This window comes from Prionailurus bengalensis, chromosome C2 (genome assembly GCF_016509475.1).
Source record: "Prionailurus bengalensis isolate Pbe53 chromosome C2, Fcat_Pben_1.1_paternal_pri, whole genome shotgun sequence".
Lineage (NCBI taxonomy): Eukaryota > Metazoa > Chordata > Mammalia > Carnivora > Felidae > Prionailurus > Prionailurus bengalensis.
In genome coordinates, this window is record NC_057350.1 from 123256163 (window position 1) to 123283053 (window position 26891).

The 26891-nt window shown below is 50.3% G+C and overlaps 1 protein-coding gene across 1 annotated transcript in view; it reads right to left on the minus strand.

Moving 5' to 3' along the window:
* Window positions 1-1749: 1749 nt before the first annotated feature.
* The window catches only part of SPSB4 (splA/ryanodine receptor domain and SOCS box containing 4), an 81920-nt gene continuing 56778 nt past the window's right edge, over window positions 1750-26891 (minus strand). Inside the window, exon 3 of the mRNA XM_043595264.1 lies at window positions 1750-3129. Within this exon, the coding sequence (XP_043451199.1) occupies window positions 3002-3129 (128 nt within the window). The 3' untranslated portion in view covers window positions 1750-3001. The remainder of the gene's footprint in view (window positions 3130-26891) is intronic.

Genomic DNA, 26891 nt, shown 5'->3' on the forward strand with positions numbered 1-26891 from the left:
CTGCTTTCTGTGTATGGCTCCCTCTCATTTCTTCCCAACTCTGCATCTCTGCACTGGTTTTCCTTCACCATCATCAGTCCTGGGCCCTTTCCGCTCCCCTCCCTGCTCTCTAGCCCTGCCCAGCTCCTTTCTTCCCTCTGACTTCATTCCATGGCTTTGCTTCCTATTACCTGTCTCCGGCTCAGAATGAGAGGTCCAGCAGGGCAGGGCCACATCCCCTCCTTCCTGTTCTGGCAGTGCTGGGCACACTCCAATGTCCAACAATACCTGCAGAATGGCTAAGGGGGTGAAAGGGCCTGAGTTCCTGGAGGCTCATGGCCAGGTCCTTGGCTCTAGCAGGAATTCCTCCTCTCCCCCAGAGACTTTTCTTGCAGGTTCCATGGGCACCCCAGGTACAAGGGGGGCACTTCCACACACATCTCCACCTCGCGGGCCTTTGCTGAGACCACACATCTGGTCCAGGTCTGTGTGGGAACAACAGGCCCAGGCTCTACCACCCCAAGGCTCTCAGCCCACTGGGACAGCCAAGCCAGCGCTTGGGCAAGGGCCCTGGGAGCCGGGAGAGGCATCCTCAAGCCTGGGAGGCGAGGAGCAGACTCTCAGAGCAGGTAGAGGCTGGTAGGTGGTTTTAAGGAGGGCTTCCTGAAGGAGGGTGAATCTAAGCTGATCTTAGAGAAGGTAAAGCAAGGACAGGGAGAGTATTGCTGGGGTAAAGGAAATTACATAAGCAAGGCGTGGGCAAGACAGGTGTCTTTAAGCTGGAAAGTTGGTGCTGAAACTAGGACCCTAAGAGTCAGGAGAGGAAGGATCCTTGTCCACTGGCCACCTGGTCTAGCCACTACAGTGTGTAGAGAAGGAAGTGGTTTACCCAAGGTCACAGCACATTAAGTCACAATGCTGGGACTCAAACCCAGGCCCCCTGACTCCCAAAACTGAGCCCAGCCTCCGCCCTGACATCAGAGCAAGGGAAGAACACTGACCCGGGTGGTAGGCTTAGCCGGTCTGATGCTTTCGGTCCATCCTCACCAAGGTTGTTTTTGCTGAAAAAACAGGTATGAGGAGTGCCTCCTCCTCCAGGAAGCCTTCCCTTCAGGCCCTTATCTTCCTACACCAGCTTTGTGATCTTCCTCTCCCTTTATTAGTCAGTAACATCTGTAAACATCTCCCCTGGAGGGACAGATCTGCCTATGCTCTGGGTCCTCAGAGGTTGGCACCGTGCATGTTGGTGGCCTGTACTGCTGAGTGAATGCTGTGCCCGTCCTGGCCCAGGCCTTGTCTTGAACTGGCTCCTGACCTGCTCGCAGCTCCAAGCCTGTCTCGGCTGCACACTCACCCTTCAGCCGTTTGCACCACTCCTCGATGATGACATGCACATCCAAAGTCACATCCAGTTCCACCTCTGGGTCCAGTTTGAAACTGTTATCCCATAGGGTTCACCCTGCTTGACCCTGTGCTCCTTGCAGAGCCCACCCTTGGACACCCCCACCCCGGCATCGTCCAACCGGTTTTCCCACCGTGGGGACTAGCTTTGTGGGGACCCAGGCCCCAGACACATTCGTTCTTCCGGGGCAGGCCTTTGTAAAGTGACTCGGGTTTGGGCTCAAGTGGGAACGACAAGACGGAAGACGCGAGAAGAGCCTGGAGAGGGGTTCCCACTTCTGCCTTATGAGGGTCTGGGAACACACCAGCCAGGCTGATGAAGGACGCCCTCCCACACCTCCCCACACAGCACTTAGTTAACAGCGGAAGGACTGAACAACACACTTTATTAGAAACGCTCCTCATTCATCAGTCAAATTCACATTAAAGTCGGGGGAGGCGGTGCCGTGTGGGGCTCTGGGATCCCACTGCGGTGACAATTTCCAGTTATAACGGAGTCTGGACAGAGCTCTGGGAGTGCACGAGAGATGCCCAACAAGGGTGGTGGCGGCATCCCCAGGAGAGGACCAGGCTCGGGACCTGCACCCCTATGGGTCCGGGGCCGCCCGTGCAGCCCTAAGCTGATAAATAAACAGCACATCGCACACACGCTTGAAACAGAAACAAACTCGTTCGTGTCTCCTAAAGTGAAAAAATAATTCGCTCAAATAAAGCTTTGTGACGGCTAGGTACATCCGAATGGACGGTTGCCTAGAGTCCCTCGGCACCCCAGGAAGGCTCCCCAGCCTGAGGCCATCATCCACTCGGGTGTCACGATGCCCCCACTTCCCCCATTAGCACCTTTGGACTACGTACTGCCCTCACCACATTCCTCTTTTAAAATGCCACCAGATGTAAGATAATAATAATCAAGGCTACACTCTGTCCCCGGGGTGAGTTAGTCAGACTCAGCTTCCCCGAAGAGAGGTGCCCGGGGTAGCCAGGGAATTGTGGGTCAGCGGTGGGGACAGAGGGCACGTGAAAGGGTAAGTAAACAATGTGCAAAGAGGTAAGCTGGAAGGGGTCTACACACGGCTTTGTCCACTTGCCAATTCTGTCATCAGGCATCCCTGGGTAACAGTCTTTCAAAGGAGCACAAAGTCCCGAGGTGTCAAGAGGGCGTCGGCACCAAGCTGCTTTCGTCCTTCATCATTCGGCTGCACTTTCCTCCCCGAGCTGGCCAGTCTTCCCCGGCCCTGTCTGCACCCGGGCACACCACAGAGAGCCTCCCGCCCAAATGTTTCATTCATTCTCGTGAATAAGGAGACACGCTCTCTGATCAATACCGGGGCTGCTGTGTCTTCTTGGTCGGGGGCAGGATCTCCGCTGGGTGGAGGCTCCGGGCTCCTCATGGCTCCCAAGGAGGCGCCTGACTTAGGAGGGCTGCCTCCAGGGTGGCAAATACTGTTGGCAAGGGACATTTCACTTTCAACGTTGGGAACGCATCCTGGTCCTTTCCAAGAACGGAGTGTCCTGGCGTTCTGGGGCGAGGAGGAGGGCGCCTTCCTGAATGTACTGTGTGACCGTGAAATGACAGGCCCAGGCCCTGCTGTGTGTGGGTCCCCACTGCTGCTCCTCAGCCTCACTGGTACTGCAGATAGTTTTTGAGAGATTGAGGCAGGGGCAGGGAGCCGATGTCCCGTAGGCGCTGGCGGCCCAGGGCCAAGCGGATGGATCTCCGGCACAGGTCCATCAGCGGCAGGGGCTCAGCTGCAACGAGAGGAAAGTGGATTAGTCTTGCCGCTGCCTTCACACACCTGCTCACCCCTGCCTACCATCTGCCCGCCACAGGCGCACCTGCTCCTCTGATCTGGCCTCCAGGGCTGGGACTCCTCCTCCAGGAAGGCTTCTTCAGTTATACTAGCTGGAGGCTTAGAGCAGGGGTTTTCAAACTGTGGGAAGCAACTGATTAAAGAATCCCGAAACCGGGGTGCCTGGGTGGCTCAGTTAGACTAAAGAATCCCGAAACTGGGGTGCCTGGGTGGCTCAGTTGGTTAAGTGTCGGACTTCGGCTCAGGTCATAACCTCACAGCGCATGAGTTCAAGCCCCGCCTCGGGCTCCGTGCTGACAGCTTGAAGCCTGGAGCCTGCTTCAGATCCTGTGTCTCCCTCTCTCTCTGCCCCTCCACCGCTCACTCTCTGTCTCTCTCAAAAATAAGTAAACATTAAAAAAAAAAAAAAAAGAGGGGCGCTTGGGTGGCTCAGTCAGTTAAGCCTCTGACTTCTGTTCAGGTCATGATCTCGGAGTTGGTGAGTTGGAGCCTGGTCGCGGACTCTGTGCTGACAGCTCAGAGCCTGGAGTCTGTTTTGGATTCTGTCTTCTTCTCTCTCTGCCCCTACCCCTCTCACACTCTGTCTCTCCCACTCAAGAATATAAATAAATAAATAAATAAATAAATAAATAAATAAATAAATAAATAGAATTCTGAAATCAATTCATTGGATGGTGACCAGCAATTTAAAAAAATAATTAAAAAAAAAAAAAAACAAAGAAGAAAGACAAGAAAGAGAAAATGGAGAACAATGACCACAGCAAGAGTAAGTATTCCATGAAAGCTGTTTCTCTGATATGCATGTTCCGTGTGTCTCAATGGAAAAAATACTTCTCTCTGCAGGTCCCGATAAAAATGAAAGCCTCTGACCTAGGAGGGGATCTGCAGTGGGCTTCCTCTTAGAAACAGGTTAGGCTTGGGGAGGCTGTTTGAAATTCCACTGAACCCTCAAACTTCTCCTGTAGCACCTTTCGATAATCAGCAGAGGGATGTATTTTCTTCTAATATCCAGTTCTGGGAAAATTCATGAATTAAAATTCATAACCCATAGAACATCTGGATGTGGGACCAAGTTTAATTAGTTTTATTGCACACATATTTATTAAGCTCTTATTCTCTTCCAGGCCCTCTGATTGGACTTAGGTATACAGAGATAACTAAACCAAGGCCAGAGGCAGTCCTGGAAGTAGAGAAAGGCTCAGGGCTGGAGTTTAAGCAGGTGAATACTTGTAACAGAGTGTAATAGATGCAGTGATTCCTAAGTGCACAAGGGGCAGAAACTGGGCAGTTCCTATGGAAGAATTGTTTGAAAGCTTCAAAGAGAGGATTGCTGAAAAGGTTTTGAAGGATGAATAGGAGTTTTATGTCACGTTAGGGAGGGGAGTATTCTAGGCCTAGAGAACAGGCAGAGGCACAGAGGCATAAAACAGGACAGCCTGGAAGGTCTGGAAGGAGAGGAATGGTGCTGGTCAGCTGGGTCAGGAATGAGAGGATGGTGGTAACATGTTGTCTCATATGGCTTGTAAAGGGCTAGTTTCCCCAAGCTGATGGTAACACGTTAGAGGCCTAATGCTGCATCTTTTTTTTTTTTTTAAGGTTTTTGTTTTTGTTTTTGTTTGAGAGAGAGAGAGAGAGTAGGGGAGGGGAGAGAGAGATAGAAAGGAAGACAGAGAGAATCCCAAGCAGGCTCTGCACTGTCAGCACAGAGCCCGGTGTGAGGCTCAAACTCATGACCCCAGCCGAAATCAAGAGTCGAACACTTAACCAACGGAGCCAACCAGGTGCCCCCTGGAGCTGCGTCTGAACGCTTTTTTGGTAACAGAACAAGTGACAGTTTAAAAACATCTATGATGTGCTAAGATGCCATAAAACTGTAAGTAGTGAATACTGACACAAGAGTTGTGATAGGAATAATATAAGGGACGGGAAAGAGGTCAAGAGTGTGTTTTGGAGGAATTTTCATTTACGAGAGCTGCGGAGTTAATATGGAGAGCCATTCGAGTTAAAGTAGGACGTGGCCGGTGCACTGGAAGCCACACACCAGAGTGTTCCCAGCTCTCCTTCACTTGAGACGAGGCTGTGCTGTGTGGCATATCCACGGGGAGTATTGGTGGCTTTAAACATTCTTGCCTCCGTATCCTCTTTTGACCCTCATACGAACACTCATGTTGGCCAGGGAGGCCTGGCCTCCTGTTTTTCAGGCCCAGAGAGCAGATCAGTCACCGTCAGTCACATGGTCACACAGTCACCATGCCTAGACCCACACCCGACGCCTCTCTTGAGGCGTTCCCATAGCTACACCCTGGTACCCAGCTCTCCTTCTCCCTGTCCTCCCATCTGGTTCTGATCCAAGCTTTGCGCTGCTCCCCAAATCATGCCTCTGTGAACACCCCCTCCCAAATCCCAATCCTCCTATCTAGTTATAGTTACTTTAAGTTGTTTATTTATATATTTTTTTATTTGAGTATAGCTGACACTCAATGTCACATTAGTTTCAGGTTAACTGTAGTCACTCTTTACTGAAGACTTATGTGGTCAGGTGCTGTGGGGAGCTGCTCACGTGAATGTATTATCAAACTCATATCACAACAACTTTTTGGGGTAGAAGTTATTATAACTATTATTATTACCCTCATTTTATTGATTTATTTTTTAAGTTTTTTTTTTAGCTTATTTATTTTGAGAAAGACGGAGATAGCATGAGTGGGGGAGGGACCGAGAGAGAGAGAGGAGGGACAGAGGATCCCAAGCAGGCTCTGCAGTGTCAACGCAGAGCCCAATGCCGAGATCAAACTCACAAAACCATGAGATCGTGACCTGAGCTGAAGCCAAGAGTCAGATGCTTAACCAACTGAGCCACCCAGGCACCCCTATCCCTATTTTAAGGAGGAGGAAACTGAAACACAAAGAGGGTAAGTCACTTGCCCAAGGACATATGGCCGGTAAGGGCCCCAGCCAGGAGCCAGTCCCCACTCGTGGCAGAGCCCAGGTGGGCCCCGTGCACCAGGTGTCCTGACCAGAAGTGCACTCTTCCTCCACTTAGACAAACGTGGCAAGGGTTTTCAATTCCATTCCTCATCACAAGCAGCCTGTGAACTTCTTAAAGGACATGAGCCGACTCACCTGTCCTAGGACCTACAGCCCTCAGTCTGCACACAGGGGGATGGCCCGGAAATTGTCTGTTCAATGAACAAATTGATGTTCTGCCTCGGGGCATGTCCTCTATAGATGTTTTAAGCTATTGGAATAAATTGCTCTTACCCAGAAGCATGTCTGCCTTAGCTCCCCCATGCTCCTGTAAATCCCTCCCCCCCAACAGGGCAGGTTTCAATTCAGGTGGGGATTTAATTGTGGTGGGGATTCAGTGAGCTGGAAAGTGTAACGCACTTAGCATGATAACACAGAGTAGGTGTTTAACACGTGCCATTTCTAGCTATCTCCTCCCCACCCGTGCATTTGTTTGGTTGCCCTTGGTGAGGATAAGCTTGGGGAGGGCTGTTAACAAGGTAGGTTTTGGCTCTGAGGGGAGAGGGGCTGGCACTTTGCATCAGGAAAATTCTGAGCTGTTAATGTCTGATAACCATGCCAGAGCTTGAAAGCTTCCTTAAATATTTTAAAGCTCTAGGCACACATCAGGTCCTCAATGCCCAAAATGCTAAGCCTTGTCAAGCAAACCCAATGCCCTGTGTGTTCCCTGCCTAGTTAGGGGCTGAGGAGGAGGAAAGAACTCTGTTTATCCTCATTCCTCTGCGGTCTTTGAAATCAGTCCAGAGCCCAACTCCAAAGGAAGTGAGAAAGGGGGCTGGGGCTGGAGTTCAGGGCACGTCTTTAGCTCTGAATAGGAAATAAAAATCATCTCTGCTAATTTCTGAGCGACCTGTAAACTGAAGGCTGCACAGCAATGCCAGGGTGCACAGAGCAAGGCCTTGCTGCAGCTGTGGAACTTCCAGCACTTAAGGGATGCCCAGTGTTGGCTGGGCCCACCCTCCAACTCCTCTCTCTGACTCCCCTTGGCTTTGGAACCCTTCGGAGAACTGCCAAATGCCGAGGCTTGGAAATGATCAACCAGGTGGGAAGAGAAACACAGAATCTTTCAGCACAGGAGCCATTTTCAGAAATGTTTTCCAACCAAAACAACAACTGGAAAGGAGTCATTGTTCACAAAAGCACCTATGCAAGTGGCCAATAAGTATGTGAAGAAGTGCTCAACTTTATGAATCGCCAGAGAAGTGCAAACTGACACTATAATGTGACTCTGCTGTCTGCCAGCCAGAATGGCCAAAATGAAAACAAGGCAATAGCAAGTGCAGACGAGGATGTGGGACAACTGGAGCTCTCATGACGCTGAGGGCATGTAAGCTGGCACAACTATTTCGGAAAACTAAAGCTGAGCCTGTGGCCTGCAGATTTCCTTCCAGTGTGCACCAGTGTGCTAAATGCAGGTACACGAATGCTCCTAGACGCATTATTGGTTTTTAAAGTTTATTTATTTTGAGACAGAGACAGAGAGCGAGCAGGGGAGGGGCAGAGAGAGAGGCGGAGAGAGAGAAATCCCAAGCAGGCGCCGCACTGTCAGCACAGAGCCTGATGCGAGGATCGAACCCACAAACGGTGAGATAACAACCTGAGACGAAGTCAAGAATCGGACGTTTAACCCACTGAGCCACCCAGATGCCCCAGAAGCAGTATCTGTAAGAGCGCGAATCCGGAAACAATTCTACTGTCCGCCAACAGTGGAATGTAAGCGTAAATTGTGTATCTTCACATAGCACAACCCTAACCAGCCATGAGAAGGAGGAGGACCCACAATTATATGCAAAAACACGGATGAATCACAAACATAATTTGGAGTGAAAGAAAAGTACATTTTGTGTGACTTCACCTATAAAGTTCCCAAAACAAGATGATGACATTAGGGCAGTGGCGATACTGGGCAGGGGGCGATTAGGAGGGGGCAGGAGGAGGGGCGCCTGAGTGGCTCAGTCGGCTAAGCAGCTAGGCAGCTAAGTGTCAGACTTCGGCTGATGTCATGATCTCATGGTTTGTGAGTTTGAGCCCCGTGTCGGGCTCTGTGCTGACAGCTCAGAGCCTGGAATCTGCTTTGGATTCTGTGTCTCCCTCTCTACCTCTCCCTGGCTCACACTCTGTTTCTCTCTCAAAAGTAAATAAATATTTAAAAAAAAAAAAAAGGAGGGACAGGAGGAAGCTGGGGGACAGGTATTGTCCTGCTCTTTGAGTTCTGGTTGTACCCGCGTGTTCAATTTATAGAAACCATCCAGCTTTGTCACCTGAGACTTGCATGCTTTCTGCATATTTATACATCAAAAATGCATTTACATTAAGAAAAATAAAAGGTCACTGACTGAGTGGGGAGTGCCTCCACTCCATGGTTGGGGGGTGTGGACACAAGCCAGACGTCTTCCCAGCGGCCTCAATGGGGCCAAGTGAGGAGAGGAAGCTGGTTCGGAATCCTGTCTCCTGCTCCCACCACCAGTGGGCCAGGCAGTTGGCTCACCTTCTCGGGACCACATTTTTCTCATCTGTAAAGTGGGGACAGCAACACTTCCAGCCACGTGTTGTGACGATAGTATGCCACAGCATGCTCCTTGCCTTCAAGACATTCTCTCTACGGTAGGTCTTATTTCAGGCCATCAGCCCAAGAGGCACCATTAAAAATAGTAGCAATTTACTTATTGTGTTTCTAAAAATGCCTCAGTACCTGGTCCTAATTGACAATGCTCTGCTCTTGATGAAGATTTACTGAAGCTGGGGCTGCATGTCTGGTTCCACGCTAAAAATATCACAAGGCAATCATTTCCAAGGTTCTGTGGTGACCTGAATTCTTCCGTAACTCTCCATCAACCCCTTGTACAACCCCAAGTAAGCCACGGAACTTCTCAGGGACTCTTGTTTTGCTGTCAACGAAGTGGGGAAGTTAGATCATCTGGCTTAGAGAGTCCATATCTGTGATGGAAATGGTGAATGGTGGAGATTTCACACAGGATTGGTGGCTTAAGCAGCTTCCCTGGGCCCCTTGCTCGCAGTGGAAGATGCCAAGATGTGAGTCCTACCCTACATCCATCCCTACGTTGATATTTTGAAAAAAGATCAACAGTTTAAGGTCAGGAGATGAAATTCTTTTGCAACAGCTATAGACAGTGGTCACCAGATAGGGGAAGGTTTGAGCGCCAGCCTCGAAACCTGAACTTCAGTAGACGTGGGTACTGTTTGTTTTTGGGAAAAGAAATGAGAAGACACGCATATGGGCAACCACATACACGCTCTATATGCCTGACACCGTGCTAATCACTCATCCATAGACTATGGTTTTGGTGTCAGAAGACTCAGAGAATTCTCTGCATGCCTCCGGGCCTCCCCTCATGCTGCTCCTTCAGCTGTCAGACCCCCTGCCTGCCTGCCAGAAGCCTGCCTCCTCTATAGGACCCCAACTAGGTGTCACCTCCTCGCCAATGGCGTGGCTTCTCTGCCTTCTGTGTCTATACCTGTCAAGTGTCGCTCCACTTAATTACACAAATGGACAAATATGATGTTACGCATTCACTTCTAAAATATATGGCATCCCTGTACCAACCCCATGGCCCCATCATGCTCTGCAGGGACCTCAGCTCATATCTAGAAAGCATTTGGAATCTGGAGTTTTCTCTTAGCAAGCTTCACTGTTTCCCCAGCAAAAAGTGTTGTGACTGCAGCTGGGACATAAGCAGCGTTTTCTGATGAACTCTGTCCCAACAAGCGTCACTGGCACAGATGGTCCCCACAGCACAGGTGGGGCCCGCGTTTTTCCTCCAGGATAGAGAGCGAGCGAGCCCCTTCACAAGCATGGGAATGCTGCACAACAGAACAGTCCTAAATAATGCATGGCCTTCCTTAGCAACACCGCGGAGCAGGGACGTGGGAAACTTCCAGAGGGGAGAATCCGGAACAAAGTGTGCTAGGAAACACCACCTGAACTGTGTGAGGCTGTGCCTGAGGCGGCAGCCTGGACCCCCGGCTTCTACCTCTCCCACCCATGTCTCTCGAAAGGGCAGAGGAGATGTGCACCTGTGTGCACGTGTGTGTTTAAAGGATCTGACAACAGTACTGGAAAGCAAGACAGGCAGTCAGCAGCCTAGACGTTCGGACAAATTCTGGGAAGACAGGGACAGGACGGTGGAAAGATCAAGCAGAGAACTGGCAGCCCTGTGCACCAGGGGTGGACACGGCTTTCACCAAAGGAGCCCTGGAGAAGACCCAAGTTCCAGCAACAGAGGGCAAGACATGGGCTATCATCAGGGTAATCCCTTGGAGAACTACAAGCTCAGCATCTGGGACAGCTGAAGCCTCGGCTCGCTCTCTGCAGGAGACAGACAGCCTCGGGGAAGCTCCTGGTCAGCGCTGCGGTCAAACAGAGATGCCGAGTGGAGCACGAGCCAGCCCTTCTCCACCGCAGAGGGCATGCTGGCCGGGGGAGACGCTTCCATCTGGATGAACGCGGGTCTGGCCCGCCCAGCTCCCTGACCCAGTCCTCTCCAGAAAGGTGGGTCCAGAAAGACAGCGGTCACCCAAAGACTCCACAGCACTCCCACCGCAGGGGAACTGCACTGCTACGGAGCGAAAAGCAGCTACCCTTCAGATTCTGAAAGAGGACCCTCTGCCCACCCAGTCTGATTGTTACTCAAGGAGGTGCTCCTGCAGAATGAAAACGTGCTCCAAGAAACAGGATGGCACGAGTTTCCAGGAAAAGGAGAGAGGAAATGGAACGTGCATGTGAAGGAAGGTGGAGGGATGGGCATGAAGAGCCGTTAGATCTCCTGCCTGTGGCCGTCGCATCTCTCAAGTGCCATCCTCCCCGTGACGCTCTCTGCCTCCTCACCTCTGGCCCCAAACCTCAGCCAATCTTCCACTGTGCCCTCTGGAACTGCAGCTTTGTACGCAGAAAATGGCACCCCTGACTTCCCCAGGAGCTCCCCCAACCTCCTGCCTGAAGGGCCCATAACATTCTTTCCCAGACTCCACGGCCCCTCGGCCTTCCCTGGGGGCCGTCTGTGCCCGCAGGCCCAGGAGGCGGGCAGACTCCTTGCACATGTGAAGCTCCACACCTGCCATTCACTTGTGAGAATTCCCAGCTCCTCTTTGCACCCCTTGGCTCTGACCCTTGCTTCTTTCATCCACTGACCTCTGGCCCCTTGTTTGTCAGGGTGCTGGCCTGGCCTCCCAGGTCCCCTCTCCGCCCACACCTGCCGCCTCCGCCTCTGACGCAGTCCTCCACAGGCACAACCCTCTCATCACTCAGGCTCCTGGTTCTGGACCATCTCGTGCTTGGGACACTCCCTTCCACCCAGTGCCCACCCCTGGGTCATGCCATGGAGCTCAGCCACATTCCCTAAATGCCCATTTCAGCACCCCAGTCTCTGACCACTGGATCAGCCTCCCCCACTGTGGCCACAGGACCCTCTCCTTTTTCGCTCAACCCATCAGCATTCTTTTCTTTCACCTTCCTCCTCACCCCAGCTGCATGATTCACCATTCCCAGCGACAAAGGATGGGGGGGTGCAGACGGGTGGGATGGGTAGCCACTAAGTGGCCGGGGGCGCAGGGCTGGAGACTGAGAACATACAGGGAGCTAGGAGCCCCTTGAGCTCGGTTCATCTCTGTTCAGGTCCATTTCAGGGCCCCCTCGCCCTGAACCTGCTGCACAGCTGAGTGAAAAGTGACTGAGCAGCTGGCAGCCCTGGGCTGTGGCGGGCCTCGGCCACCAGCTGGCAGGGTGGCTTCGCCTTCCTCCTTAGGGTCTCAGCCTCTATCAGCGTGGCAAGTGGTTTGGCAAGAAGGCTCAGGGTCCCTTCCACAGCTGACACTTGGCAGAACGGAAATCAGATTTAATCCTGGCAGCGGAAGGACTCTGACTGAACCCAATCAAATTAGGCTTCAATGTACATGAAAAAGTGAACGGCAAGGCTTCCGTGAGATAAATGTTAGATGAGCCTTGGAGATTTAGGGCCGTGGCTCTCATGCTAGCACAGGCAAGGTGGGCTTCCTGGGGGAGGTGGTACTGAGCCGTACTCTGCTGTGTTATCAAAGGCAGGGCTGGGTGCTCGGAGGCCGCACTCAGGCTTACCAAGTGAGACTCATGTTAGCCACAGTCTCACATTAGCACTGCCGAAGGAATGAAGACTCTTGGTGACCTGAGTCCTTCATCTGAGGGCCTTCTATCCATGGGTGCTCTCTGCTCTCTTGGCCCGGATCTAGCAGAGCTGGGGTTGCCTGCCCACTCACTCTGCCGCTGTGCCCAGGCCCCGCCAAAGCCAGTGGGTGGATGTCGGCTGCTGCCTTCACCCCACTGTGAGGAAGAATGAATGGCTCCAGGCAGGTGCTGGGGGACTCGGGCCTCTCTGGGGATTTGTGGCCTCAGGCCTGTTGAGCCGCCTCAGCCCCTAAGCGGTTGCAGGCTAAAGAAGCCTCTGTGTGTTTAGGCTGGGGGGGGGGGGGGGGGACTGGGGAGACAGAAAGAAGATCCCGTCACTTGCCCAGCCTCTTGAGAGCCTGGCAGGGGAGTGGGGAGCGGCACTGGAGAGAAATCCTAGCTCAGCTTCCGTCCTCCTACAGGGCCAAGGTCAGTCTCTGTTGACAGCAAACTTGAAATTTCCCTGAATGATGTAAGATCTCTTCGCTGGCCCATCCTGCAGATGGGGAAATCAAAGCATGAGGACATCACTGTTATTATTTTTTTTAATGTTTATTTATTTTTGAGACAGAGAGAGACAGAGCATGAATGGGGGAGGGGCAGAGAGAGGGAGACACAGAATCGGAAGCAGGCTCCAGGCTCCGAGCCATCAGCCCAGAGCCCGACGCGGGGCTCAAACTCACGGACCGTGAGATCGTGACCTGAGCTGAAGTCGGACGCTTAAACCAACTGAGCCACCCAGGCACCCCAGGACATCACTGTTATAATCAAAGTCTTCTTAAGAGGGCTTGGAGGGACACCAGAGTCCCAGTGTCATTTTGTGGACTTTGAGGATAAAGTCTTGTCCCTCTAATGCAACGATGAATCACAGATGCAGGCACTCATCATACTTCTACTTCTAAACTTGCTTTGTAGGACCTGAGCAGGGAGCTGGGCACACAGGGGCTCCCGGGGCTACAGATGGGTCAGGGAGATGAGAATGAATGGTGGCAGCCCAGCTGGGTTTGTGTCTAAGAGCAGGAATTGTAAGGGGGGTTGTGAGAGCCAGGAAGAGGGGCACCTAGCCCAGCCTGGGATTATCCAGGATGGCTTCCTGGAGGACGCTGCAAGTAAGAGAAGTTTCAGAAGATGAATAAGAGCTAGCTTTACTGCTGGGTGAGGATGTTTATTGGCTCCAAAGCCATCTCTCTAAGATGTGTTTAAGGAATCTCGTTTGTGTAAGTAACATTGGGAAAAGTTCACAGTTTTCTCAAATGACACTTTGAGGAAACAAAAACCAGTTGTTGAAGATCTAGTCTGTTAAAAGAAAAAGTCAGCGCCCTCCCTTTACTGGGAGTAGAGGCTGTACCCTCGATCTTAGCCAAGGGTCTATGAGGGTGCCCAGGCGAGTCCCAGGAGTGAATGTACACTGTGAGATGGTGTGTGCCTCACTCTTCAAATGAAGACATTTCCAGAAAGGCCCATCTCCCTTTCCATTCTCATGTCCCTGAATTCTGACTGGAATGATCAGTGGTGGTGTTCCTGAAGCCTGAGGAACATTTCATTTTGGAGGGGAAACTAAAATGACTATCAACCTTAACTCGACAGGTACTTAGCCCCTGCTATTACCTGAGTCGGGGACAGCGTCACACCAGCCTCTACATCAGCCCCAGTCTGGGACCCTCGTGAGCCATCCATGGCCCAGGAGCATCAGCTTCAGCCGGGAGCCTGCTGGGAATGCGGGAGCTCCAGCCTACCCCGAACAGCTGCATCAGGCCCAGCAATTCAAAAGATCCCCAGTGATTCCAACACAAGTCTACAGGCCAACTCCATGGGGCTGCTCCACACACATCCCAACACCCAGCAGAGAACCCACGTATCTCTCCTGGCCCATCTTCCTCACCACTGTGCTTCTCTGGTGGGATCCCTGTCCTAGGGGCCATGTCTCAGGCTCCTAAGCCCTCCTTTGCCCTCCAAATTGGCCCCACCAGCAAGCCCTGCCATGCCCACCCTCTTAACACCTCGTATCCATCCTGACATTCTGTCTTTGCGACCAGGCCTCTGGTCACCTCCTGACCCCACCACGAAAATCAGCCTCCCAAGCGTCCCCCTGCCTTTGCCCTCTCCCCATCTAGTATAGCTTCCTCTCTCTGCTGGGTGAGCCTGTCCCCCAAATATGTTCCCCAGCAGAGGCCTGTGAGTGGTTCTCATCATTATGGTGACTCGCCTGAGGAGTTCATGGGACAACCCCTGTTGGAAATATTCTGCCCTGCGGCCAGACATCGCCGTCTAATTTTCCGTTTGGGAAGTGTGGTTTCCCTACCCCCGACCTGTGATAAATCCCTGACCACCCCGAATTTCCCTAGAATCATTTCCTGTTGGTGGTGTTCTCTTCAACCCTGTAGATGCTGGGCTCCCACAGGTAGGGACTGGCTCCTATCCTTGCTGCCCAGCCCTTAAGGCTCTGCTCTGCACACGGGTGCTTGGTCCCTGGGACCAAGGAGGCAGCTGCGATGAGCCTCATCTTTACAAAGGAAGTGGTAGCCCAGCTCTTCTGGTGCAAGAAACACATTTTTAAAAAGTAGCCCTTTTACATTGCCCTAAGCTGGCTGAAGAACCCTCCAGCAAGGTCCCACCGGCAGACAGAATTAGCAACACATTGCGCCAGTTCCTCGGTCTGGTGGAGGGATGTTCCTGACTCAGCCGAAAAATTTCCCAGAATATCTGGCTGTTTTCAACTTGGGGCTTGCCCTGGGGAGCTGCACGATGGCTGGACACCCTGGCTTTGGATGAGGACAGCCCCCGGCCACGCGGGGAGAGCCTCAGGGAGGTGGGGGGGAGGGCTCTGGCTGTGATACACCCTGCACCACGGATTGTCCTATGTCCCCAGAAGTCTTCCCTGCTACTACAGTCCTGGGAACAGCCTGGTTGCCCCTACAGATGCTGAAAGAAACACATCCAGCATGGGATGACCACATAAGAGAGCACAATGGTCCTTCAGAGACAGTTGGTGCAGGTCCCATCCAGGGCAGTGCTGGGGCCCTCAGGGGTGGGTCCCCCTTTCTCATGGTGTGTCCCCTTCTAAAGGAGAAGAATGAGGGGTGTGGGGGCAGCAGGACTTGCTGACCACGTAGCAAGACTTACTTAAAGCCATAACAATGAATACAGTATGGCATTCGAACAGATAAACTAGAAAAGTTCAAGAACAACTAAAACTAAATAAGCCATTGTTTACACATATGTCTATAAGTGAAAAATCTAGGGGCACCTGGGTGGCTAAGTCGGTTAAGTGTCTGAGTTCAGCTCAGGTCATGATCTCGAGGTCTATGGGTTTGAGCCTCACAGCGGGCTCTGTGCTGACAGCTCAGAGCCTGGAGCCTGCTTCGGATTCTGTGTCTCCCTTTCTCTCTGCCCTTCCCCTACTCATGCTCTGTCTCTCTCCATCTCTCAAAAATGAATAAACGTTTAAAAATAATTTAAAAAGCAGTACGTGAAAAATCTATAAGGAACAATAAACACAAAATTCAGAGAAGTGCAGGTTGGCAGGGATGAACCACGGATGTGCACAGGGGTATCCAACTGCCAATGTTCTAGTCCTTGGGTTGGGGATAGATTCATGGGAACATTAAATTATAAGGAAGTAAATACATAAAGAAGCAAGTTAGAATGAAAGAGGGCTATGCATGGCTCTGATGGCAGTGTATTACAACTAAGGATTGTGTTTAAATCCAATTCTCTGTATCAGAGGTTCAGTCAAGAACAAAAAAAGAGAAAGAGCAAAAGTGAGTGAGACAAGTCATGGACTGGCCTCTATCTGGCCAGAAGCTTGGCCAGAAGACAATTTATAGCTGAATTCGAGCTGATGAGTAATAACGGAGTCACCCTCGCCTGCTGAGAACTTAGAGCTGCTTAGGAAAAGGTGCCGCTGGAAGGAGACACAGCCCAGGCCTGGAGCTGAATTCTGGCTTTAAGCGGCCAGCTGCTTCCTCTGTAGAAGGGGGACGATGCCTGCTTTGTCGGGTGTGGGGGTGTGGGGGCACGAGATGAGGGGCACGGGCTTAGGCCCTGGCGCACCTGGGTGATCAAACGTGACAGCTATTGTTTCAGAACAGTTGGTCCTTTAGAACAAAGTGAAAGCAGCTGGTGTAGACAGCGGGACGGACACCCCGTGCAGGATGCCTCCACGTCAACAACTGCTGGGGAGGCCCAGCAGCTGGTGCGCCACGAAGCCCGCATCCGAATCTAGCTCGGTGAAATCCCAGACTCCAGCCCTCTCCATCAGCCCCTTCTACTTTGGGGACGTTCCTCCAATCTTTTCATCAGAAGCAGAAGCATGAGGAAAGCCATGAGGGTTGATCTATTTTCAAAGTCTATCTTGGTGTTCTTCTGGGCTCTTTGGCTGCATTTTTGGCAATAATAATAGTAAAAATCTAAACAGTCACAGCAAGGATGTACATAGCACTTCTAATGTCTGGAGATGGTCTAAGTCTTACTGTACTTATGGCTCACTATCACCCAATGAGGTAGCCCAGTTACAGACTGAGGAAACTGAGGCACCGAGAGAGGTTAGGTAGCTTACTTAAAGCCAGCTTCAAGTGGTTAAAAGGGACCAGAACTCAGGCAGTGTGGTTTGGGACACACCTTATGTTGGCAGACTCTCCTGGGGAAGTGGGGTGACAGTCACTGAGGAAGAAACCTAGGTCTGCTGATTGTCCCCAGTCTCTGTGCCCCCATGCCCCAAGACTCAGCCTTGCTCCGTGTGTGTGTCAGGGAGGGGTAGCTCTTTCTTTGTGCGTGGAGATCCCTGGATGGACTGGAGATGAGCCCCTGGCCCAACAAAGCCCAGCCATGGCTGGCAGGCAAGTGGTGAGATATGGGGCCAATGAGGGACTCTGCCTAGTCAGGGACAGCTACTAATGCGTGGTCCGGTCCACCTGGTTGCACCTGGGATTTGGTCTGAAGAATTTGGAAAGGAGAAGGAAGCCAGAGAAGACTGACTTCCACTGTCAACCCTTCCTGAATCAGCCCGAGGGCCATGTACCCTGCAACCATCGAGGCTAATGGGGACAGTTGACTCCTGTTTTCTAGCAAATAGCCAAGGTCAGGCAAACTTCCTTCCACTTGGGAAACGTCATCACCCTAGCCTCTTGCTAAACAGCATAAGCCTCAGGGGTTTAATACGAAGGCCTTCTAATGGATTTATGGTGTTTATTTGACCTTTCCAAGTGTGAGCTCAGAAACAGGCCCAGAGGACGATGGTGGAAGCTTGTTTTTCTTAACTTAAGCAAAGCTGATGAGTAAACTGAATTCTTGGATGGAGTATGCCTAGTTTTCTCACCCTGGCTCCCCCCTCCTTTAGCCAGAGGATCCAAGTAGCTCAAGAGGAACCCCATATTTAGGGGATAGCTTGGGAAGAGAAAAAGTGTGTCTACTGAAAAGCGGCAAGTGATGAGGTCTGTAAATAAAAATGTTCCGTGTGTAAAGAGCCATGATACAGCATAATAGCTAGCAAATTTGCAAACTCCTGCTCTATTTCCATTTCTCATTTCAAGGCAAATGGCTCTTGCTTTAGATAACTTTTTAAAAAGTTAATGGTCAGTACATGAATGAAAGCCACTTCTAGTATCACAGATGTGTTTGGATTTTAGACCAGAGGCGGCCAACTCCACTGCCTAGGGGCCAGAGGGGTGGCCTGTGTGAATGGCAGGCGCAGGTATGGGCAGTGGGCATGAGGGTTGGGAGGGGGAGTCCTCCACTAGAGGGCGCACACAAGCTCCAGCCACGGATCCACGCAGGAAGGTGCGTCCGGTGTTATGGATTTCCTGCTCTTTCCAAAACCCCTGACATCCAGATTCTTATGTGACATTTCTGTGTCAAAACATTTCTAGGGCCAGACACAGACCCGGGCTAGTGGTGTCGGTTCACTGCCGAGTGAAGCTCATCCACCACCTTGTCAGAACCTGGTTAACAGTCATCCCACCCTGGGGGGAGGGGCACCCCCATCCTCGTAAACTTCTGGAAGGTCCGATCCAACCACAGAGGCACGAACTCGATGGGATCCAGCAATGTGCTCACTGTTCCTCTATGCTGAGGATGACCCGAGCTATAATATCCACGATGACACATAAGAATCCTGAACTTCACAAAAACCCCATTCTCTCTCTCTCCAGCGTCTCTCACCATGGATTCTGAGTATTCTGATTGGGAAGATCTCACTCACTTGGTCACCAAATGCACCCACTCCTTCTTCGCACTCGGTTTTCCTTGTGTAGACAGACTGGCGAACCAACCAGGTTGGCAAAATGTACAACCTCCTGTAGGGGTTAGGACACCTGGCAGTCCAGGGGCACTGGAGGGATCACCACAGAGTATCAGTAATGATACCACCACCACTATCCCACCAACGGTAATAATGGCTAATATGGAGCTCGCCCAAGTAACAGACACTTGCCCTTTGGTAACTCGTTCAGTCCTCCGCATCCTATGAGGCAGGTACCATGTTTACCCTCGTTGTAGAGACGAGGAACTCAGGAATCGAGAGGTCGTGTGATTCCCAAGGTCACCCAGAAAAGAGGGCAGAGCTGTTGGTCCCAGAATCTGTTCCTCACAAGACACTATCCAACGCCCAGAATACTGATGTAGTTGGTGTAAAATGTCCATATCTATTTTCCCATAAAATCAGACACCTTCTTATTTCTTATTTTACTCCAGACAACGGGTAGCAGATGGAAGAGGTTTAGCAACGAAAATATATTGGTAGAGAAAAATGACAGACAAAATGAATTTTTTTGTTAGTGTGAGTTGGACAAAGGCAGGAAAATATTTTAGTTCCGGTTGTGGCAAAACCAGTTTCTTAAAGGAACACAGATTGAGAATCCCCTTGACCAATCTTGCAAGTTGCCAAGAGAATCGATCTTAAATGAGAAGCTCTTACCACAAAAAAGATAAGGTACTAGGTGATGGGATGGAGGTGTTAGCTTCCCCTGCAGGGGTAATCATTTTGCAATATGAAAGGGTATCAAATCAACACGTTGTACATCTTAAACTTACACGATGTTGTATGTCAATTATATCTCAATAAAGTTGGGGGGGGGGGTGGAGGCTTGTTTCCCAATTATAGTAATAATAATAAAACAGCCGAAGACGGGCAGCCGCTGCCCTCTGCTGGGCCCTGCATCTGGGCCCAGCCCTGCCCCACTAGCTTGAGATGCATCACCTCTCTGGGTTGGCATAGTGGGCCAGACACAGCACCATCATCCCATGTTATTTCGCAGCGAGGAAAACAAGCCGGGAGGCTTAAGCTGCTGGCACAATACTACAGACCTGGCGAGGGGCGGTCAGCGCTGGTGGGTATTCGCTATGCTTTCATCAATTACCCCCTGGAGTCCTATGTTCCCTGAGGATCTGCTGTGTGCAAAGCCAGGTGCTGGGGAATCAGAAATGAATCAGACACCCTCAATTTGGGGAGCACACAGTGTCCTAGGGGTCATGGGGGATAAAGGGTGCTCCCCAGTGCCATGCTCAGGGTGAGTTCACCCCTCAAACACTTCCGCCCTGTTGACTGAAGTCTGGGGACAGCTTCCTTGCAATGAATTATTTATTTATTTATTTATTAAAAAAAAATTTTTTTTCAACGTTTATTTATTTTTGGGACAGAGAGAGACAGAGCATGAACGGGGGAGGGGCAGAGAGAGAGGGAGACACAGAATCAGAAACAGGCTCCAGGCTCTGAGCCATCAGCCCAGAGCCCGACGCGGGGCTCGAACTCCCGGACCGCGAGATCGTGACCTGGCTGAAGTCGGATGCTTAACCGACTGCGCCACCCAGGCACCCCTGAATTTATTTTTTTAATTCAGGTGAGGTGGACCTAACATAAAATTAACTATTTTAAAATAGACAATTCAATGGCATTTAATACATTCACAGTGTTGTAGAGTCATTACTTCAATCCAGTTCCCTTTTTATCCCTTTTTATCACCTTTTTATCACCCTCAGAGGAGATCCTGTACCCATTAAGCAACTAGTTCCCACCATCCCTCCTTCCTCCAGCCTCTGGCAACCACTAATCTGCCTTCTGTCTCTATGAACTTATCTATTTTGGATATCCCACATAAATGGAATCGTACATACGTGGCCTTCTGTATCTGGATTCTTTTATTTAGCAACAATGTCTTCAGGGTTCCTCCATGTTGTAGCATGTATCAGAACTTCATTCCTTTTTATGGCTAAATAATATTCCATTGTGTTGAAATGCCATATTTTGTTTATTCCTCCGCCGACGGACATTTGGGTTGTTTCTACCTCTTTTTTGTCTGTGTCTATGTATATTTGGGTACAAGTATTTGTCTGAACACCTGTTTTCATTTCTCTTGGGTATATAATGAGGAGTGGAATTACTGGGTCATGTGTTGACTCTATGTTTAACTTTTTGAGGAATCACCAAGCTGTTTTCCACAGTGGCCACCTCGTTCTACATTCCCACCAGCAATTTCCCCATATCCTTGTCAACACTTATTTTCAAAAATGTGAATTTAGTTGGACGAGATTCCTGGAGTGAGAGACAGAAGACCACAGTCTCGGCTGTGCCACAGACTCACTATAATACAGTTAATAGTGGCCAGCAGGCACTATTTTAAGAACTTTCCGAAAACTAGCTTCGTTTAATCCCACAACAGCCATCAGTATCTTCCTTTACAGATGAGGAAGATAAGTCACATGGAGGTCATAACCTGCCCGAGATCACTCAGCCAGTGAGTGGGTTCAGGAGGGATCCGAGCCCAGGCAGTGTTAACGAAGGTTCTAACCGCCGCACACAGGGCGTCTCTGGGCTGCGGTTCTCAGCCTGCGTGAGGCAAGAGGGCAGGTCTCTTGGCCAAAGCCACAGGAGCTTTTTGCAAATGAATTTTTATGTAGAACCACAGGTAGAAGGGAAGGTGACCAGAGTGAGGGGTGGGGTCTCAGGTAACACCCTCAAGGTGGGGCCTTGAGGACTTCAAAGGAACAAGGTTTTGGGACTTCTCTGCAAGATCCACGATTCTGGGAAATGAATGTTGACACGAAACCTCAGACTTTTGTCCGATGGCTAGAAAGGGCACATTATTTGATACACCTGACATGTACCAAGCATGTTGTCTCTTTTCTGAGGACCTTCACAAATACCCTAGTTGCTATCAGAGTGAATCATTCCACAAATACACTCGAGAGTGTCTGAGGCCCTAAAGACTTCTATTTACTAGGATAGGCTTTTCAGGAACCAAAGAGACCTGCTGATTTCAGTTAAGTGCAGACTGGAGAATTCCCACTCTTTTCTTGCCTTGGTTTCAGGTCCTGTGGCAATCTCCCACAAGCTGGAGCCTCTTGCCTGTCTTGTCAGTTCAAGCTTGGGATCTAGAATAATCACCAAGTATTGAGCACTTACTACATGCTGGGCCTGGTGCTCAGAATTTTTGACACATCATCTCCCTTAATCCTCACTGCAACCCGTGAAGGATCCATGTGCCTTATCCAAAACCCTGGGGCCAGATAGTTTCAGAATTGAGAGAGTTCCAGAGTTTATTAATTAAGTTGCATATGCCATGTATTGCATAACATCCCTGTGGTCTGGGGCAGCGCCTGTAATCAAATACATTAATATTTCTATAGTGAGACCTATGAATATTCACACTGAGGGAAATAAGGAATGACTATAAATAGGCTCACACCCGTTCCAACGGAGTCTGGCTGCCAAATGAGTTTGCCCCAAACTTAGGAATAAAGTTCTGGTGTTCACAACATAGTCCTGCACCAATATCTCTGTTTTACAGAGAAATGAGGCTCTGAGAGGTTACGTGACCGGCTAATTGGGGTAACGTAGCCGGTGAATACTGGAGATAGAATTTGAGTCAGAAGTCTGTCTTTAGCATTCATGTCTATAGCCTCTTGGCAACATGGGGAAAGGGCAGAGGGGTGCCCGGGTGGCTCCACTGGTTGAGCATCTGACTCTTCACTTTGGCTCAGGTCATGATCCCAGGGTCACGGGATGGAACCATGCGTTGGGCTCCATGATGAGTGTGAGGCCTGCTTAAGATTCTCTCTCTGTCTCCCTCTGCCCCTCTCCCCCATTTCTCTCTCTTTCTCGCTCTGTCTCTCTCAAAATAAAAAATAAAAATAAATTAAAAAAATTTTTTAAGAAAGGAAGACAGCAAAGATTTCTAGGGAAAACAGCTGAATGTTCAAATCTCTGCTCTGCCACTTAGGAGCTGCGGGAGCTGGGAAAATCCCTCACCATTGACCCTGAGCTTCTGTGAGGTCTTTAGGGCTGTTGTCAAATATTCCAGCTTTTACCCTCCAGGCACAGATCAGCTTTCCCTTTCCCTACTCATCTGCAGTCAGGTGTGACCATGCACTTACTTTGGCTAATGAAAGGTCAGTGGGAGTGCTGTGTATCACTTCCAAGTGGAAGTTTTAGCAGCCAGTATGTGCATTGCTGTCTTCTCCTTTCCATTAGGACCATTAGAGGCTGTTCCTTTTTCCCTGGACCTGAAGGACATAAACCTTGCAAAATAGAGCCTCGGGCTGACCAGGGATGGGCAAAAACAAACCTTGGTTGTTTGAAGTCAGTGCAATCCGGGGTTTGTCTATTACAGCAGCAAGACCTGGCCTACCCTGACTGAAACGGGCCCCTTCCCTCAAAAACAAGTGACGTGAAGACTGAATGAGGTGGCACCTGTGAAACTCCAAGACACTGCCTGGCAGTGAACGTTAATTAATTCCTCTTCTGGCCTCAGCCTGAATTCCCCAGCTATAAGGAATGGGGTATAATTGTTATCCTGCTGTGTGTGAATGAGTAAAACTGCTTGTTAATACCATGAGGTATTAACGGAAAGCATTTTGTGGATGTTTACTTGTATATTCAGTCATACATGTCCCTCACCCCACTCTGGCTTTGATGGAGAGGCTGGGGAGAGGTGTGGGGGGGAGGGGGGGTTGGGGACAGAACCTCAGCCCTGAGATAAATGGCCACCCGAGGACTCCAGGTTCCTGATGGAAGGGACAGCTGTGGGCCAAATATCCCCAAAGACAGGACTGCAAAGGGCCCGCTTGTGACAGGAGGAGGTCAGGGGGGCCAGGCAGCCTGCTGACAGCTGCTGAGCACAGAGAAGGCACCATTTCCCTCAGGAGGGGCTTCCAGGAGCCCGCTCAGGCCGACAGATGGAGGGAGTGAGGCTGCGGGGAGGAGATTCTCTGTGATGAAAATGTGCAGTTGCCACGGGACTTGCATTAAGACCCCATTTAGCAACACCGATTAAGGAGCTATAAATAGCACCTGGGCTCTCTCACAGGCCATAAAACACACTTCCCTGCACTGCTCCCAGCCTGAAGCCTGCCCTGCTTAATTGGGGCTCAAAATAAAATACCTGGAAGGCCACTTTTTGATGGAAGGCCCTTGTTGTCATAGTGACCAGTTGCTGGGCTAGGGATGGGCCAGAGGCTTGACACAGGGCTTCTGAGGCAAAGGTGGGGGAGGAGAAAGCTGGGGAGGAGGAAGGGGGGGAAAGGGAATGGGGGGAGGGGAGGGAACACTGACAAGGGTTACTATGGAAGTCTGGAAGCACACATCAAGAGGCTAGTGGAGACATCAGCTTACTCCCCCACTGACTGTAAAAAATGGCAGCCTCACCCATCACCTTTTCCAACTCATAGTCTAATAATGAAGACCATCGAGGCAAGGCAGTGGGCCTGGCTGGCCTTGGGTAGATACGAGAAGCAGAAGACTCGAGTTTGAGTCCTGGCTCAGTCACTGAACACACTGAACAGCTGGGAGACCTTGGGTGGGCTTCCTACTCTTCTGGACCTCTGGTCTTTTCCACCATCAACAAGAGACCGGATGAGAAGGTCTCTTCGTGCACAGCTGGGGCTCTACAGCTGAACTCCCACCACTGTCAAGAAGAATGATGAAGCCCTCTGGGTGCTGAGTCACCTCCAAGATATATGAAACGAAGAAAGCAAGGTGCACATCAGGGCATAAGGGGAATGCTGCTGTCTGCGTATCTGTGAAAAATCCCCTAGAAGAAAACCCAAGAACCTGACAGCAATGGTTGCCTCTGGGGAGGGTAGCTGGGGAAAAGGGTGGGCAGGAAACTTTTCACTGTTACATCTTAATTAAACTTTATGAATGTATTTAATATAAATACATTTTAAATTTAAAAAATATGGGACTTCAAAAGGCCCAGGTTTAATGAATGAACAAATGACCAACTACATCAGTGGGGTCACCCTTACATGACTACTCTCCGCCTCATGTGCTCCTTGAACTTCTTGCAGTGTCCTGCACTTGGCTATGTGTTTTAAAGCCTCTGTGCCTTTGCACATGCTATACCCATCTAGCAACAGCCTTTCCATCTAGCAACCTCTTTAAATCTCAACTCCAATATCCCTCTTCTGTGAGCACTTCCTAGATGCCACAGCTGCCCCAAACACCTGTTATTCTCCCCACTGTACTTCCTAGAGCACTTGATTAATCTTATCTCACTGAATTACCATTATCTGTGCAGCTGCTCCAATAACTAGGAGATTTTTGAGGCCGGGCCCCTATCTGATTTCAGAGTGTATCCCAGGCCCTCACATAGAATGCTGCTCAGTATCTCTCAGGGATCACACACACACACACACACACACACACACACACACACAGCATCCATTCCAGATGATTCCCTGCGGTTTATCTGCTGAAATTTAAGTCTCTACTTTCACACCACCTCCTCCCTTGGCCTCATTTGGGTGTGCTGGGAAAGTTATGTTTTCACATTAGTCTGAGCAAAATACAATTAGGAAGGGATGCCCTGCAGCAAGAAATAACCACAGTGGATGCACCCAGCAACATACACAGCGAGGGGCCTGCCCCACTGCTCTAAAGAGAAAGGATTCTGTGGATTCTTCACGGCAAAGGTTACATCTGGGCCTTCGCCTCAGCTGCCTTCCTGCCTGGATACTCAGGAATCCCATGGAAATGAGGCACCCACAGGAAGGGGCTGCCAGGCAGAGGGCCTTGGCTCTGCAATTTAACTGGTTGAGCGGACTTGGCAAGCCCCTGACTCTCACCGGTCCCCATCCACAGCACGGGGGCTTGGACCAGGGTCCCTAAGGCTCTTCCCATTTGAAATCTCTACCTGGAATTTTAAACATCAGCCCAGGCAGGGCAGCACGGTGAGCAAAATCTACTCTAGACAAATAGATCTCTGAGTGAACACCAGAGACCAGAGGAGGGGACAGAAGGATATCCCAGTAGTTACAGGATGATATCACATGCAAGACACCCTCCCATGGGTAAACCCACAAACCTAAAGAAATACCTCCCTTTTTCCAGGTCTTTAAATTGGAGTCATCACTGAAATGTGTCTTCACCAGGACTGCCCCCTGTGGATGGCAGTGCAGGGAGGACAGAATCCAGCTGCTATTAAATGAAACTCCGGAGACAATGAAGTGAGGTTATCAGAAGGATAGCTTTGATTATCACCCTGATTTATCGAAAGATCGATCATTTACACACTTTCATTCTGTTAACCCTTATGTTAGTTACTAATGGATTTTTGGTGGGTTTGCTTCCAGCATCTTTTCTCTGCTCTTTTAATAAAACATACTCAGATTCCCCTGGGGAATATGTGCATTCCCAAGACCCTGCACCATCCCACCTGCGTGGGTGGAGATTGTGACCAGGGCTCAGCTAATCAGCACATTCCAAGCCAGTGGCCACTGCGATTGGCTAAAGAGTGGGTATGTGACCCAAAGAGGGCCTTAGAATGCATTCCAGGACCTGTGCTAGTCAAGGCTGATACAACAGGCTGGCTCCTGCAAGATAAGGAGGGAATAGGTTGGGATGCCTGGGTGGCTCAGTTGGTTGACCATCCAACCCTTGACTTCAGTTCACATCATGATCTCACAGTTGTGGGACTGAGACCTGCAGTGGGCTGTGCACTGAGCTTGGAGACTGAGATTATCTCTCTTCCCCTGCCCCTCTCCTGCTCGTGCACATAGACACTCTCTCAAAATAAATAAAGATTAAAAAAAAAAAAAGGATGGAACAGGTGGCCCCAGGGGCTTCTTGCAGGCATTTTGGGACTTGAGAAAGAGCCCAACCATGGTGCCTCCAGAAATGTGTGTGCAGAAGAGGCTTAAGAGGTGGGATGGGGCAGGGTCTTGGGAACACCCATATTCCCCAAGGGAATCTGAAGATGTTTTATTAAAAGAGCAGAGAAAAGATGCTGGGAGCAAACCCACCAAAAATCCATTAGTAACTAACATAAGGGTTAATAGAATGAAAGTGTATAATGATCAATCTTTCAATAAATCAGGATGATAATCAAGGCTATCCTTCTGATAACCTCACTTCATTGTGGGATGCCCTGTGGGATGAGAGATCTGGAGACTGGTCTATACTTAAATTGTGCTATTTCATGGAGATTGAGAGTATGAGGACCTCAAGCCCCATGAAGTAGCCCTAAGGCACCACTGCATGCAAAGGAAGAAGAGCTGAGAAATGGAGAGAAAAACTAGACCCT